The following is an 18,116-nucleotide window of genomic DNA, read 5'->3' on the forward strand; positions in this document are numbered from 1 at the left end:
TCCACCTCCACCTCAGCCAGAGGCCTCCCAGTGGCCACCTCCACCTCCACCTCAGCCAGAGGCCTCCCAGTGGCCACCTCCACCTCCACCTCAGCCAGAGGCCTCCCAGAAGCCTCCTCCACCTCCCGCGGGAAATTTGAATTTGTAAACAAAGCCACGTGCTTTTTGACAGACAACAACGCACCGCTAACCTCAGTACTGCCATCTTGACGGGCCTAAACCTCAGTAGTACCAACTTAACCTAACTAGCGCGAGGTAAACAAAGCCACGTGCTTTTTGACAGCCACGTGCTTTTTTGACAGCTGTCATCCGCCATCTTTAAACCACAGAGCACTGTGCTGCCCTCTTTATCGTAGTAGATGTAAAATTCATCACCTGTCATCGGCAGTGCTGCCATCTTGACGAGCCTAAACCTTAGTGCTACCAACTTAACCTCACTAGCGCTTGGTAAACAAAGCCACGTGCTTTTTGACAGCCACGTGCTTTTTTGACAGCTGTCATCCGCCATCTTTAAACCACAGAGCACTGTGCTGCCCTCTTTATCGTAGTAGATGTAAAATTCATCACCTGTCATCGGCAGTGCTGCCATCTTGACGAGCCTAAACCTTAGTGCTACCAACTTAACCTCACTAGCGCTTGGTAAACAAAGCCACGTGCTTTTTGACAGCCACATGCTTTTTTGACAGCTGTCATCCGCCATCTTTAAACTACAGAGCACTGTGCTGCCCTCTTGCGTCACCTGTCATCGGCAGTGCTGTCATCTTGGCGGGCCTAAACCTTAGTGCTACCAACTTAACCTAACTAGCGCGTGTTAAACAAAGCCACGTGCTGTTTTGACAGCTGTCATCCGCCATCTTTAAACCACAAAGCACTGTGCTGCCCTCTTGCGTCACCTGTCATCGGCAGTGCTGTCATCTTGGCGGGCCTAAACCTTAGTGCTACCAACTTAACCTAACTAGCGCGTGTTAAACAAAGCCACGTGTTTTTTTTGACAGCTGTCATCCACCATCTTTAATCTATAGAGCATAGTGCTGCCCTCTTTAGCTACTTACCTTTGAAATGTGGTGGCGGATAATTTGAAAAATGATTTTCGACAAGCAGCCATCTTTAATCCAGAGAGAACAGTGCTGCCCTCTATGTGGTGGCGGTAAATTGAAAAATTCCACGTGCTCTTGTTTGAAAACAAACTCACGTGCTTTTTTGAAAGCTGTCATCTGCCATCTTTAATCTATAGAGCACAGTGCTGCCCTCTTTAGTTTGAAACGTGGTGGCGGTAAATTCCACGTGCTCTTGTTTGGAAACAAAGCCATGTGCTTTTTTGACAGCTGTCATCCGCCATCTTTAATCAACAGAGCACCGTGCTGCTATCATGCGGGCAATTTCATCACCTATCACCCGCCATCTTTAATCTACAGAACACCGTGCTGCCCTCTTTATGGCTACTACCTTAAGCATGTAGTAGCGGGCAATTTGAAAAGTTCTGTTAGCTATCATCCACCATTTTTAATCAAGAGAGCACCGTGCTGCCATCTTTAGTTGAAATGTGGTGGCGGCAAATTCCACGTGCTCTTGTTTGGAAACAAAGCCATGTGCTTTTTTGACAGCTGTCATCCGCCATCTTTAATCAACAGAGCACCGTGCTGCTATTATGCGGGTAATTTCATCACCTATCACCCGCCATCTTTAATCTACAGAACACCGTGCTGCCCTCTTTATGGCTACTACCTTAAGCATGTAGTAGCGGGCAATTAGAAAAGTTCTGTTAGCTATCATCTACCATCTTTAATCAAGAGAGCACCGTGCTGCCATCTTTAGCTAGATACCTTTGAAATGTGGTGGCGGCAAATTGAAAAATTCCACGTGCTCTTGTTTGGAAACAAACTCACGTGCTTTTTTGTCAGCTACCATCCGCCATCTTTAATCAACAGAGCATAGTGCTGCCCTCTTTAGTTTGAAATGTGGTGGCGGCAAATTCCACATGCTCTTGTTTGGTAAACATAGCTACGTGCTTTTTTGACAGCTATCATCCGCCATCTTTGAGCACCGTGCTGCCCTCTTTATCGCAGTAGATGTAAATTCGTCACCTGTCATACGCAGTGCTGCTATCTTTAGCTAGATACCTTTGAAATGTGGTGGTGGATAATTTAAAAAGAAAAATTCTACAGCAGTCCTCTCTCAACGCTAATTGCATAAGATGGCGGCTATACATGACTCCTTAAGGGTGCTTACGCAAGATGGCTGCTATACACAGGTTCTTATGAGACGCCCTTGGGATGCTTGCGCAAGATGGCAGTTATACATGGCTCCTTATGAGATACCCTAGGGATGCTTGCGCAAGATAGCGGCTGATCTTATGAGGCGGCTTAAGGGTCCTTGCACAAGATGGCTAGAGACGCCCTAAGGATACTTGCGCAAGATGGCGGACACAAGATGGCGGCTATACACGTCTCCTTATGAGACGCCTTAAGGGTGCTTGCGCAAGATGGCTGCTGCTCTTAGCTTAGAGACTAACGTGTCGTGCTAGTTCGATTCATTAAATTTAGGGCTTAAATGCAAAATGTTAAATATCTCGAAAGCAGTGCATCGTAGAGCAAAACGGACAAAAAATTTTCTGCCCAATACCTCGGTTCGCAGTACGAGGATCAAGTAAAACATAGTCTAATGATGAGATCAACGGTTCGGTTCCTACTTAGGCCCTTTGGCATTCACTCTGTTTTAGCTTGTATTGAAGTAAGTCTTCGTAACATGATCAGGTCTAGCTATGGTAGAGAGTATAACGTGCCGTGCAGGTTCGATTCATTAAATTTGGGGCTTAAATGCAAAATGTTAAATATCTCGAAAACGGATAAAATTTTTCTACCTGATACCTAGGTTTGCAGTATCAGGAACATGAAAAAACATAGTCTAATGATGAGATCGACGGTTCGATCCTTACTTAGGCCCTTTGGCATTGGCAGCTATCTATTTCTACAAGATGGTGACTATACATAGCTTCTTATGAGATAGCTTAAGAGCGCTTGCACAAGATGGCTGCTGCTCTTATGAGACGCCCTAGGGGTGCTTGCGGGAGGTAGCAGCGACAAGACGGTGACTATACACAGCTGCTTATGATACGGCCTAGAGGTGCTCACACAAGATGGTGGCTGCTCTGATGAAGAAAGTTAGCTTTGCATCGTGCAGGTATCTTTACAGCACTAAACCTCATACCTTTGAAATGTGGTGGCAGGTAATTTGAAAAATTCGATGTGCTTTTTCTTCACAGCAGCTATCTTTAAACAATAGCGGCTATACATAAGCTGTTAAGGCCTCCTCTTATGTCAAGGTATAGCTCTATCGAACAAGTTTAAACCTGCATCGGGATAGCTAGAGTAAGCATGTGCTGCAGTGATGACGTCATTATGCATGTTTAGACTTGCAAATCACTAAAGAAACATAACAAGACTAGAATCGAACACCGCACTCTATGCCGTTAACTTTATCATGTGATCGGAACATTGATTGAAGTGTTTAGAACACTAAATAAGTGATCAAGACTATAATAGAACACTGTACTCGATACAACATGTGTTTAGAACATGTCAGGGGATACCTTTGTTCTAAGAAGATTAGATTACCGCACATTCCTTGGCTAAAGGGCTAATGGGCTAAAGGGCTAATGGGCTAAAGGGCTAAAGGGCTAAAGGGCTAAAGGGCTAAAGGGCTAATGGGCTAATGGGCTAAAGGGCTAGGGCGCCTCTCCTCTCTTTATCCGGGCTTGAGACCGGCTCTACAACTAGAGGCGGAGTTAACACCCTAAGGAAGGGAGAATGTTGGGAAATAATCTATACGAATATAGCTACTCGATCGACTATATACTACAGATGGATGACTTAGGTGAGGGTAAGCGCTTACTTAATAATACCAACACGACGTAATTCATGCTCTATTTCAAAAATATCTTCTTTGTACTGTGTGTAACCAGCATCATGATAGGCTCTTAGCAGTTGTAAACGTTTTACCAGTACGTTGGGGTCTTTACAGTAGCTTATATCTACATAGGGTAACAGAGGCTTGTTGTGAACTTTGAGTCTATATGCAGACAGTTGATGTGCAGGGACTTGTTTTGATATAATACGTGCTTCAGCAGTAGCGTTTCTAGGTACAAACATAACTTGTTTCGATAGCGATGAAGCGTTGAAATTTCCTTCTTCTTTACCTTGCATCTCTTCTTGAGATGTTTGCACTTCGACAGAACGTGTAGTAGGCTTAGGAAATGAAGTAAAATCATCAAGCTGTAATGGCAATGAATTTTCTTCTTCTTCTACTTTCCATTTACTACTGTTTTGATCAACATCATTATCCTTATTATCATAATCATGATCTTGCCTCTCTTTATCTTGAAGTTTGTGCTCAGTAACAGAACTTGCAGCAGGCCTAGACAGCAAGGGAGAATTAAAAATCTCTCGCAGAGGTGTACTTTTTAAACATAAATCAGTGTTCGCTGGAATATGGTTGAGCTCTTTGTATTTTGTTCCCGATGAAGCTACATTACACGCGGCTTCATGACGTTGAGCGTTGTATGCGTTCTTGAACTCTCTTCTACAATGTTTGCATTGAAAAATCGTCCTACATGATATCTCATGACGTCTCCTGTGATAGCTTCGGGAAAATGCTTTTCCACACTCTTCGCAAATATACCTAGAAATAGGTTTTTCCATGACGGACTTTTATCTTCTGCTAACAGATTCTTCTTTAAATCTACTCGACATTTGTTACTCTCTACTTCGATGATGCGAACAGCTTAGCGATTAATAGTAAACTAACACAAAAGCGTATAACCAAGGTAGCAACAGTAAGGTTTAAGCCCATCAAAATGGCAAGAGTGAGGTTAGCGACGTTCTGCTGTTGGATTTTAAATTCCGCGCTGTAACATGCATAAGGTGGCAGCCTTGAGGTTTACTGCCGTAAAGATGGCAGCAGTGAGGTTAGCGACGCTCTATTGTCCTTCAAAGTGAGGTTAGGGTTCGTCAAGAAGACAGCTGTCAAAAAAGCATGTGGCTATGTTTACCAAACAAGAGCACGTGGTCGTGACGTCACGGTCACGTAGTATGCTGCTTCAGCATGCAATGTTCAATGTCTACACCTACGTAGTAAACACTCTGCTATGTTCACAAAATTTTTACTCACAACTATTTTTTATGCTTTAAGTTCGTGCACATAGGTTATGTTAAGATAGCAGCACACGTACAAGCGATGGTCACGTGCTCTAGTAGAAGATGCATGCATTATCAAAAGGTGATACGTACACGCTTTTAAACCTTGCTATTCTTACTGCTACTATGTTCGCAAGATTTTCAAAGATCGCTATTCTTTGTGCTTTAAGTTCGTTCGCATAGGTCATGCTAAAGTAGCAGAGCAAACACATGCGAACGTTGTACATTCATACGCTTTTGTGTTAGTTTACTATTAATCGCTAAGCTGTTCGCATCATCGAAGTAGAGAGTAACAAATGTCGAGTAGATTTAAAGAAGAATCTGTTAGCAGAAGATAAAAGTCCGTCATGGAGAAACCTATTTCTAGGTATATTTGCGAAGAGTGTGGAAAAGCATTTTCCCGAAGCTATCACAGGAGACGTCATGAGATATCATGTAGGACGATTTTTCAATGCAAACATTGTAGAAGAGAGTTCAAGAACGCATACAACGCTCAACGTCATGAAGCCGCGTGTAATGTAGCTTCATCGGGAACAAAATACAAAGAGCTCAACCATATTCCAGCGAACACTGATTTATGTTTAAAAAGTACACCTCTGCGAGAGATTTTTAATTCTCCCTTGCTGTCTAGGCCTGCTGCAAGTTCTGTTACTGAGCACAAACTTCAAGATAAAGAGAGGCAAGATCATGATTATGATAATAAGGATAATGATGTTGATCAAGACAGTAGTAAAGGGAAAGTAGAAGAAGAAGAAAATTCATTGCCATTACAGCTTGATGATTTTACTTCATTTCCTAAGCCTACTACACGTTCTGTCGAAGTGCAAACATCTCAAGAAGAGATGCAAGGTAAAGAAGAAGGAAATTTCAACGCTTCATCGCTATCGAAACAAGTTATGTTTGTACCTAGAAACGCTACTGCTGAAGCACGTATTATATCAAAACAAGTCCCTGCACATCAACTGTCTGCATATAGACTCAAAGTTCACAACAAGCCTCTGTTACCCTATGTAGATATAAGCTACTGTAAAGACCCCAACGTACTGGTAAAACGTTTACAACTGCTAAGAGCCTATCATGATGCTGGTTACACACAGTACAAAGAAGATATTTTTGAAATAGAGCATGAATTACGTCGTGTTGGTATTATTAAGTAAGCGCTTACCCTCACCTAAGTCATCCATCTGTAGTATATAGTCGATCGAGTAGCTATATTCGTATAGATTATTTCCCAACATTCTCCCTTCCTTAGGGTGTTAACTCCGCCTCTAGTTGTAGAGCCGGTCTCAAGCCCGGATAAAGAGAGGAGAGGCGCCCTAGCCCTTTAGCCCATTAGCCCATTAGCCCTTTAGCCCTTTAGCCCTTTAGCCCTTTAGCCCTTTAGCCCATTAGCCCTTTAGCCCATTAGCCCTTTAGCCAAGGAATGTGCGGTAATCTAATCTTCTTAGAACAAAGGTATCCCCTGACATGTTCTAAACACATGTTGTATCGAGTACAGTGTTCTATTATAGTCTTGATCACTTATTTAGTGTTCTAAACACTTCAATCAATGTTCCGATCACATGATAAAGTTAACGGCATAGAGTGCGGTGTTCGATTCTAGTCTTGTTATGTTTCTTTAGTGATTTGCAAGTCTAAACATGCATAATGACGTCATCACTGCAGCACATGCTTACTCTAGCTATCCCGATGCAGGTTTAAACTTGTTCGATAGAGCTATACCTTGACATAAGAGGAGGCCTTAACAGCTTATGTATAGCCGCTATTGTTTAAAGATAGCTGCTGTGAAGAAAAAGCACGTCGAATTTTTCAAATTACCTGCCACCACATTTCAAAGGTATGAGGTTTAGTGCTGTAAAGATACCTGCACGATGCAAAGCTAACTTTCTTCATCAGAGCAGCCACCATCTTGTGTGAGCACCTCTAGGCCGTATCATAAGCAGCTATGTATAGTCACCGTCTTGTCGCTGCTACCTCCCGCAAGCACCCCTAGGGCGTCTCATAAGAGCAGCAGCCATCTTGTGCAAGCGCTCTTAAGCTGTCTCATAAGAAGCTATGTATAGTCACCATCTTGTAGAAATAGATAGCTGCCAATGCCAAAGGGCCTAAGTAAGGATCGAACCGTCGATCTCATCATTAGACTATGTTTTTTTCATGTTCCTGATACTGCAAACCTAGGTATCAGGTAGAAAAATTTTATCCGTTTTCGAGATATTTAACATTTTGCATTTAAGCCCCAAATTTAATGAATCGAACCTGCACGGCACGTTATACTCTCTACCATAGCTAGACCTGATCATGTTACGAAGACTTACTTCAATACAAGCTAAAACAGAGTGAATGCCAAAGGGCCTAAGTAGGAACGGAACCGTTGATCTCATCATTAGACTATGTTTTACTTGATCCTCGTACTGCGAACCGAGGTATTGGGCAGAAATTTTTTTGTCCATTTTGCTCTACGATGCACTGCTTTCGAGATATTTAACATTTTGCATTTAAGCCCTAAATTTAATGAATCGAACTAGCACGACACGTTAGTCTCTAAGCTAAGAGCAGCAGCCATCTTGCGCAAGCACCCTTAAGGCGTCTCATAAGGAGACGTGTATAGCCGCCATCTTGTGTCCGCCATCTTGCGCAAGTATCCTTAGGGCGTCTCTAGCCATCTTGTGCAAGGACCCTTAAGCCGCCTCATAAGATCAGCCGCTATCTTGCGCAAGCATCCCTAGGGTATCTCATAAGGAGCCATGTATAACTGCCATCTTGCGCAAGCATCCCAAGGGCGTCTCATAAGAACCTGTGTATAGCAGCCATCTTGCGTAAGCACCCTTAAGGAGTCATGTATAGCCGCCATCTTATGCAATTAGCGTTGAGAGAGGACTGCTGTAGAATTTTTCTTTTTAAATTATCCACCACCACATTTCAAAGGTATCTAGCTAAAGATAGCAGCACTGCGTATGACAGGTGACGAATTTACATCTACTGCGATAAAGAGGGCAGCACGGTGCTCAAAGATGGCGGATGATAGCTGTCAAAAAAGCACGTAGCTATGTTTACCAAACAAGAGCATGTGGAATTTGCCGCTACCACATTTCAAACTAAAGAGGGCAGCACTATGCTCTGTTGATTAAAGATGGCGGATGGTAGCTGACAAAAAAGCACGTGAGTTTGTTTCCAAACAAGAGCACGTGGAATTTTTCAATTTGCCGCCACCACATTTCAAAGGTATCTAGCTAAAGATGGCAGCACGGTGCTCTCTTGATTAAAGATGGTAGATGATAGCTAACAGAACTTTTCTAATTGCCCGCTACTACATGCTTAAGGTAGTAGCCATAAAGAGGGCAGCACGGTGTTCTGTAGATTAAAGATGGCGGGTGATAGGTGATGAAATTACCCGCATGATAGCAGCACGGTGCTCTGTTGATTAAAGATGGCGGATGACAGCTGTCAAAAAAGCACATGGCTTTGTTTCCAAACAAGAGCACGTGGAATTTGCCGCCACCACATTTCAACTAAAGATGGCAGCACGGTGCTCTCTTGATTAAAGATGGTGGATGATAGCTAACAGAACTTTTCAAATTGCCCGCTACTACATGCTTAAGGTAGTAGCCATAAAGAGGGCAGCACGGTGTTCTGTAGATTAAAGATGGCGGGTGATAGGTGATGAAATTGCCCGCATGATAGCAGCACGGTGCTCTGTTGATTAAAGATGGCGGATGACAGCTGTCAAAAAAGCACATGGCTTTGTTTCCAAACAAGAGCACGTGGAATTTACCGCCACCACGTTTCAAACTAAAGAGGGCAGCACTGTGCTCTATAGATTAAAGATGGCAGATGACAGCTGTCAAAAAAGCACGTGAGTTTGTTTTCAAACAAGAGCACGTGGAATTTTTCAATTTGCCGCCACCACATAGAGGGCAGCACTGTTCTCTCTGGATTAAAGATGGCTGCTTGTCGAAAAGCATTTTTCAAATTATCCGCCACCACATTTCAAAGGTAAGTAGCTAAAGAGGGCAGCACTGTGCTCTATAGATTAAAGATGGTGGATGACAGCTGTCAAAAAAACACGTGGCTTTGTTTAACACGCGCTAGTTAGGTTAAGTTGGTAGCACTAAGATTTAGGCCCGCCAAGGTGACAGCACTGCCGATGACAGGTGACGCAAGAGGGCAGCACAGTGCTTTGTGGTTTAAAGATGGCGGATGACAGCTGTCAAAACAGCACGTGGCTTTGTTTAACACGCGCTAGTTAGGTTAAGTTGGTAGCACTAAGGTTTAGGCCCGCCAAGATGACAGCACTGCCGATGACAGGTGACGCTAGAGGGCAGCACAGTGCTCTGTAGTTTAAAGATGGCGGATGACAGCTGTCAAAAAAGCATGTGGCTGTCAAAAAGCACGTGGCTTTGTTTACCAAGCGCTAGTGAGGTTAAGTTGGTAGCACTAAGGTTTAGGCTCGTCAAGATGGCAGCACTGCCGATGACAGGTGATGAATTTTACATCTACTACGATAAAGAGGGCAGCACAGTGCTCTGTGGTTTAAAGATGGCGGATGACAGCTGTCAAAAAAGCATGTGGCTTTCAAAAAGCACGTGGCTTTGTTTACCAAGCGCTAGTGAGGTTAAGTTGGTAGCACTAAGGTTTAGGCTCGTCAAGATGGCAGCACTGTCGATGACAGGTGATGAATTTTACATCTACTACGATAAAGAGGGCAGCACAGTGCTCTGTGGTTTAAAGATGGCGGATGACAGCTGTCAAAAAAGCACGTGGCTATCAAAAAGCACGTGGCTTTGTTTACCTCGCGCTAGTTAGGTTAAGTTGGTACTACTGAGGTTTAGGCCCGTCAAGATGGCAGTACTGAGGTTAGCGGTGCGTTGTTGTCTGTCAAAAAGCACGTGGCTTTGTTTACAAATTCAAATTTCCCGCGGGAGGTGGAGGAGGCATCTGGGAGGCCTCTGGCTGAGGTGGAGGTGGAGGTGGCCAAGGGGAGGCCTCTGGCTGAGGTGGAGGTGGAGGTGGCCACTGGGAGGCCTCTGGCTGAGGTGGAGGTGGAGGTGGCCACTGGGAGCCTGAGGTGGAGGTGGCCGCAGAACCATCCAATTATACTACTTACGAGGCATAACCAATACTGCCCACAATATACCTCTCATAGCATTTTTCAATTACTTTATGCATGCAGAACATCTATTTCTGACAACCCTCCGTGGTCCGAAACCGAAATGGTTTTCATCCAGTTGACTCTCCGCCAATTTTTGAAAATGCCTGTGCAAACCTACCTGGTACTAATTAAAGAAATGGCTCGATGAACTGTTGCAGTCCTTCCTGTTCCCTTCCTTAAAGACAGGTGCAAGTACCGTACTACTTTTATCCAATCAGCAGGCACTTTACTCAAATTCTATGCTAATCCTACGACTCCATGATGTCACTGCTTGCCTGCTTTCCCGCTATTTTTCACAGTTTCAAGTCTATTTTAATAAATTCTTGCAGCGTTATGACACTATAATTTCTCTACCATCCTCTCCACTTGCTCGAGCGTAATTTCATTGCCATCATTGCTCTTCTTACCGTGAACTCGGCTGTTCGAGATTTCAACAAATATCCTTTTACAATGATATTTAAACAATTAGCCATAAAATACCTGAGAAATCCCACTTAGAATGGGCTGTTTACACTGAAAACAATGAATGTATGTGATGGATCAAGTCACACCGTGTTCAATACTCACACATCACGCAAGGATTGGGCAAATGGCTGGAGGAGCCCTCGGTGCAGCACCGTTATATTAGGATCTGACAGAATTCTGAAAGCAAGAACAAAATTAGAATCATTTGTTTCAAAACAGAAACAGTTAACAGTTAGCACTAAAAGTAATAAAATCGACACTCCTCAAATATACAGTGCAAACAAACGTACACTTAAATATTCATTGTTGATAGGTAGGTAGATGTATAGATACAGAAATTGTATTTGATGTACGACACCGCTACCACTGTCACTGATAACGAAGATGGTAGTATTGTTATTCGCAATACAGGTAAATAGCTACAAAACTGAACTACCAAATTAAGATAATCCTTACATATTCTGAAGAGAAAGGAACCGAAAATAGAGGTTTATGGCAATCGTTTTAGATAATCTGTGTCACTTGAAGACATATCGTTTCTAATTCGGTACTTCTGCAATGCTTGTATTCCTCTCCTGAAGGGGGAGGCAGACCTCTCAGACGATGACGCCGTCTCTCAAGACAGGAGATTTGTAGTGGAGAAGGAGATTTGTGGTGAAGGTGATCGGCTTGACGGCCGTGGCCTATACCAGGAACTCCCCCGGCATTTACTTTAGTGCGGGAGAATGGAAAACCACCGAAAACGGTTCTGAGGACAACCGACGGTGGGGACCAGCCTCACCCCGTCTCCTGAATGCAGAGGTGTAGAGCCTCGGTAGGGCCGTGGCCACCCAATCTCTGCATTCACCGACTTCTAATTTCGATAATTTTGGCTAAATTAATTGGGCACTATTAGCTAATGGGCCGGGCTGAGTGGCTCAGACTTTTGAGGCGCTGGCCTTCTGACCCCAACTTGGCAGGTTCGATCCTGGCTCAGCCCGGTGGTATTTGGAGGTGCTCAAATACGTCAGCCTCGTGTCGGTAGATTTACTGGCACGTAAAATAACTCCTGCGGGACTAAATTCCGGCACCCCGGCGTCTCCGAAAACCGTAAAAATGTAGTTAGTGGGACGTAAAGCAAATAACTTTATTATTATTATTATTATTATTATTATTATTATTATTATTATTATTATTATTATTATTATTATTATTATTATTACTAGCTAATGGCAAACGGTTCTGAGCAGAGTTGAAATTAATAAGGGAATGATCAAATCCGACATGTCGAAACCTGCCCTGATTTTCTACATTTTTCCCGCAGACATTTTGTTGGCTGAAGAAACGTGACCGCTTACTCGAAATGTCAATACATGATTTTACGCATTAAATTTACTTGTTCAGTTTCTTAAGTAGTAGGAAACCCCGGATTATGGTACACTTCGATCCTGGCACGTTTTTCAACCTTTCCATTATTTCATAATTTTACGTATTTTTCCTTAGAATTTCATAATTTTTTCACAAAAATCTCCTACTTTAGTAATAAAACACCCATTTTGGTAAAAATATATTAAAACTTTATAACATAAAAGCAAAAATAGTAAAAATACTCAAAAAATTTAGTAAAAATTGATGAAAATATTTTTTAAATCACAAAGTAAAATAAAAATCGGCTTTTCCCACAGGTAGTTGAAACCTTGGTACTTGATAGTATAGTGCAGTGCTTTTCGTACCTGTATGAAAGCAAAGCAAGGTGCTTGTCGTGCCTATCTGTTTGACAATTAAATATCATAAATTTATTTACCAAACGGATTTAAATTCAATTAAATGCATTGAATTAGCTTGTATATATCCTCCATTTTCCTTTTAACCATGGAGGTGGAGCTATTCTGAAGCAGGAAATGGCTCGCTGATAACAGATAACAGCTTTAACCGCAGATTTATAATGGCCGCCAGCAATCCGATGGCTACTGCAATCTGGTGGAAATTTCAGAAAATAATAGTAGCTGTGCTGCGACCTATTAGTGAAATAAAGTAATGTTTTGATCAGTGCCCTCTTCTTAAGAAAGTTCAGAACTATACTAGTTTCAATACTAAATGTAACCTAATAAACCCGTTGTTTTAATACTGATTCCCGTCCTCTCCAATAGCCCAGATGTTTGAGGCAGGAATCTGTTTTTTTCGTTCTTTAATATGTATGGCGCCCATATGTTGAAGTTCGAATCCCAATAGTTCCAGAAAATTTGAGCACTTGTTAGGATAGGTAGATGCGAATGCGAATGTTAGGATGCGAAAATAATAAACTCCCGGGAATTAACAGAAGGAACCGACTTTAAAGCAGTTACGCTCTTAAATTCTAAAAATTCATTATAGGCTTTGAGATAAGTATTAGCAGGACTTATACTCTACATTTCTTCTGGAAATATCTCGTTTCTTCCATTTTTACGTAAATAATTTGAGGCTGAACATGGTCAAACTTAGAAGAATCTATATCTTGATTACCTTTTTTGTTAGTTTGAAACAGCAAAAATAAAATGCGGCATATCAAACTGCATTGAATTGTAGTAGTTTGTAATATCTATTTCTAAGATATGTTTTCACTAAGGCCAGATATTTCTTGAGTTTGTAGGTCATAGATGATATAGTATTCTGGGTTCATTTAGAATTTTTACCTTTCTTTCTTGGTCATAAGCTGGTTCGTATTTAACAATTGGTATTCTTATTTCCATAGAATTTACAGTAAATTTTCCTTCTTTAGGCCGAGTTCCCGCGACATCCTCTCCTGCTGCATTTTTACGAAACCATCTATAAGAAGCATCTTTTGCATTTTGACTCCAAGTAAAAGTAACTGTTTAATCACCTTCCCTCATTACCTCTTTATAATTTTTAACAAATCCACGTAAGAGTCTTACTGGAAGCTATTTCAAATACATCAAGCTCTGAAGTTGCACCAGCACCTTTAATGAATATATTTGAGTTTATCAAACAAAATAATTATCAGCTTAATTTGGGTACATGCTTTAATGATATTTGGGTTCCTTTATTTAATCAAAAGCATGTGTTAATTACAAATGATATTTTATACTTCATTCATTATGGAATTTCAGCGTTTCTGAAGCAATTCCCTGAAATATAAAACAAATTAAGTCAAATTTAATTAAATCTTTAAATAATTGCAATCTTAGACTATATTGAAATAAAATTTGATAATCCATTAGCTTCAGAATATGAGTGCATTCAAAATGAAATTAAAACTTTAACACAAAATAATTTAGTACACAAATTTTGATTTCATTATCAGTCAGAAATTTCAAGAAATTAATCATGAGCTTAAGAACAAAAGTTGCAACTGAAATTAACATTACTCTCGAAGATATATTTTATGATTATTTAAAGTACTTTACACGAAAGAATTTGAAAAAATTCGAGCTCAACAAGGAAAAGACCAACTAGCAATTCAATCTAAAAATAAAAAGAGTAGTTAAAAACAAATAAAAGCAGTAAAAACAAAAATATAAAATAAAATAAATAAAAATGTCTAAGATAGAGAAGAATGACGTCATATATGTTGTTACTACAAATTTACTAGAAAGAGATCAGTTTTATAAAATTGGTGGTACAATGAAAAATAAAATGAAATCTAGATTAGCAACATACAATACTGGGGAACATCCAGATAATAAATTTGAATATTATTACATAACAGATTGTATTAATTATCAAACTATTGAAGAATTATTTAAATCAGCGTTTAGAGCATATCGAAGAGAAGAAGTTAAAGAATTATATAATATGAATTTTGATGATATAAACAATTATTTAGGTATTTTTATTGATAATGAGAATAACTTATTACTAGATGATTTAAAATTAAACGATGATGATATTAATGATAAAATATTTAATAATACATTAATATCTCCTAAAGAAATACACCCATTAAAAGTTTCTCAAGAACTTATCACAAAAATTAGTAATGAAGGAGCAGACAAAATTATCTTAAACCATCTAAACAAAGGAGAAATTCTTGAAACCATTAAAGAGTGTTTTGAAACTTATCCAAAATCGATCAGATTATTTGAAAAGAATTTGAACAACATATTTACAATTGTGGATACAATATAGCTAAGAAATGAGAGATACTTGATTTTACAAGACAGGCACAAGGAAATACAATGAAATATAAATATTAATGAAAATAATAAACCATGGTTCAAAGCTAAAGATATTTGCGATGTTTTAGAATATTCTTAATCCAGAAAATCTTTAGCTGATAATCTTAGAGAAAACATCAAATAACTTATGATAATTTAAAGATGAACGATTTCGTTCACCTCTTGCATCCTGATACTGATTTTATTAGTCCGAAAATTCAAATAATTCCGTTATTTTTATCAACCCAACTATTATGTGAATTATCAAATCCTAAGCATTTAACATAAACTTTGTTATCTTTCTTCCTTAAAACATTCTCAACAAGTTATATATTTGGATAATTTTTGCTTTTCTTACTTTTACATTCTGAACACAATCCTTCAATTCTCGTTCGTCCATTTCTAGTCGTAATTCTATTAGTATGAACTGTCAGTATGTTTTTGCATTTCAAACACCAAATATGATCATGCATTTATTAGAAGAAAAAAATATAATATAATTATTTAAAGAATACCTTCATCAGGATCAGGTTAAGTTGCATCAAGTATTATTTCTCCAAAAATAATAATTTGTACTCGAACAGGTAAGACATCTAAACTATCACTAATTTCAAATATTATTTTGTTGAAAGGAGTAACTTTAATTGGTTTATTTAAACTTAAATAAATTGTAGATTTTTCCGTTGGATTAGGTTGGAGATGCGCAGAACAAAATTTATTGATTTCGCTTCCAGAATATATCTGTGTAGAATATGAAATATCAAAACCGAAAGAACATTTTTTTCTTATATACATCTCATAAAAAATGTGTATACCATTCAAATATATTCCTTTATTGAAAAGGTCTTATTTATTTTAATTTTATCAAGTAGTCTTCTTTCTAATTTCTCTGCCTTGTCTTTTAATTCATCTGTTTGTGATTCGATAGCTGTTAAATGTTCTTTAAACAAATATTCAATTCCTTCTTTTGTATAATATTTTTAAAACTCATCTATATGTATCTTACATATATCTCTTGAACTGGTGTTTTTTCTAATGCTGTATTAAATTGTTTCAAATTAATCGCATCACTATCTTCAATACCCTCACCAATATTTCTTAATATATTTTTCCTGACTCCAAAATAGTTACCAGTATACCATATTTTACTTTTAAATTAATCATCAAAATTTTCTTTAGGTAACAAATTTTTAATTTTACCATCTATATCAGTCTTTTTATAAACATTATCATGTATAGTTTGTATTGAATCTGATAGAGTTTTGGATACATCTTTCTTTTTATAAATAGTATCGCCAAAACTATTTATTAATTTCGATATTTTTTTGGATTCATCATCAAATTTATTTTTAGGTAACAAATCTTCTCATGATAATAGGAGATCAAGGTTGTTATGAGAAAAAATATATTTGTATACTTTTATCTTTTTGTACCTCGGCATAAGTGAATGTAGCTGCGAAGCAGACGAAACATGTACTTCGAATGATTTTATAAAATTGCCAAAGGCAAATAAAGGTATACTTTATATGGTTAAACAATTCCTTGAATCTTAGCTTGTCATATCGATACGGACATGAAGTGGATAGTTTCTTACGTGACATGGCACGAGCTATCAAAACCCTACATCTAATTGAAGATAATGTGGACAATTGTCCCCCCTTGACAACACAGAAAATTGTTTACACTAAAAATCGCTATCAATCACCCCCTAACCTAGACAACATAACAAAGTGAACGCAGCTAAAAGTTAAAAATACTATACCAGTATCCTATGCTCATTTATGAAAAAGCCAATTCAAGCACTCGGCTATTTACAACACAAATATTAAATTGTCACTTTACTGAAACCTAGGACGCGTGTTGATTTAAGGTGGTACAGTTTGGAAAAACTATAGTTAGAAATGGTTGTGGAAGTGAGAAGCGGCTTAAGGAACTTACTAGGGAATTGAATCTAGCGAAGAAGACTGCTAAGGATAACATGATGTGAGCACCCTGGATATGGTCTGAAAAATCTCTGTGCATTATGGGCGGCTGTGTAGCGGTTGTGCATTAGGATAACTTCCCAACGCTTCCAGTGTCTTGTCCCACATCGCCGCCGTCAATAGTGTGGTCCTACACGCTTCTAATTCAGTTGTTCATAAGTGTATGTGTATAATGCTGGTTGATCAGGCGCGCGGTGTTTTAGTGCCTAATTTGAACTACCACTAACACGTGACACACGAATTCACGGAGAGGGCGCGCTTCAAGTTTCTTCGCTCTCTGTTCTACATGTCTCGCCACTACAGTAACACACATAACGTGTAAAGGCAAAGGGACATATCGCACAGTTAAGCACACTTCCTAAGACTATTATACACTGACTGACAGAGCAAATGCAACACCAAGAAGGAGTGGTCAGAACTTTATGCCAATTGCAGGGTAGACTGACGTCACTGAGGTATGCTCATGATGTGAAATGCGCCGCTGTGCTGCGCACGTAGCGAACGATAAATGGGACACGGCGTTGGCGAATGGCCCACTTCGTACCGTGATTTCTCAGCCGACAGTCATTGTAGAACGTGTTGTCATGTACCACAGGACACGTGTATAGCTACGAATGCCAGGCCGCCGTCAACGGAGGCATTTCCAGCAGACAGACGACTTTACGAGGGGTATGGTGATCGGGCTGAGAAGGGCAGGTTGGTCGCTTCGTCAAATCGCAGCCGATACCCATAGGGATGTGTCCACGGTGCAGCGCCTGTGGCGAAGATGGTTGGCGCAGGGACATGTGGCACGTGCGAGGGGTCCAGGCGCAGCCCGAGTGACGTCAGCACGCGAGGATCGGCGCATCCACCGCCAAGCGGTGGCAGCCCCGCACGCCACGTCAACCGCCATTCTTCAGCATGTGCAAGACACCCTGGCTGTTCCAATATCGACCAGAACAATTTCCCGTCGATTGGTTGAAGGAGGCCTGCACTCCCGGCGTCCGCTCAGAAGACTACCATTGACTCCACAGCATAGACGTGCACGCCTGGCATGGTGCCGGGCTAGAGCGACTTGGATGAGGGAACGGCGGAACGTCGTGTTCTCCGATGAGTCACGCTTCTGTTCTGTCAGTGATAGTCACCGCAGACGAGTGTGGCGTCGGCGTGGAGAAAGGTCAAATCCGGCAGTAACTGTGGAGCGCCCTACCGCTAG

The 18,116-nt window shown here is 40.3% G+C and overlaps 1 protein-coding gene across 2 annotated transcripts in view; it reads right to left on the reverse strand.

Annotated features, from left to right (window-relative positions):
* Nucleotides 1-18,116, reverse strand: part of LOC136863936 (follicle-stimulating hormone receptor) — a 296,597-nt gene that overhangs the window by 187,766 nt on the left and 90,715 nt on the right. For both annotated transcript variants that reach the window (XM_068226488.1, XM_067140382.2), the window contains exon 3: nucleotides 10,909-10,983. In XM_068226488.1, coding sequence (XP_068082589.1) covers nucleotides 10,909-10,983 — 75 coding nt within the window. The remainder of the gene's footprint in view (nucleotides 1-10,908; nucleotides 10,984-18,116) is intronic.

The sequence above is a fragment of the Anabrus simplex genome, chromosome 2, assembly GCF_040414725.1.
Source record: "Anabrus simplex isolate iqAnaSimp1 chromosome 2, ASM4041472v1, whole genome shotgun sequence".
NCBI lineage: Eukaryota > Metazoa > Arthropoda > Insecta > Orthoptera > Tettigoniidae > Anabrus > Anabrus simplex.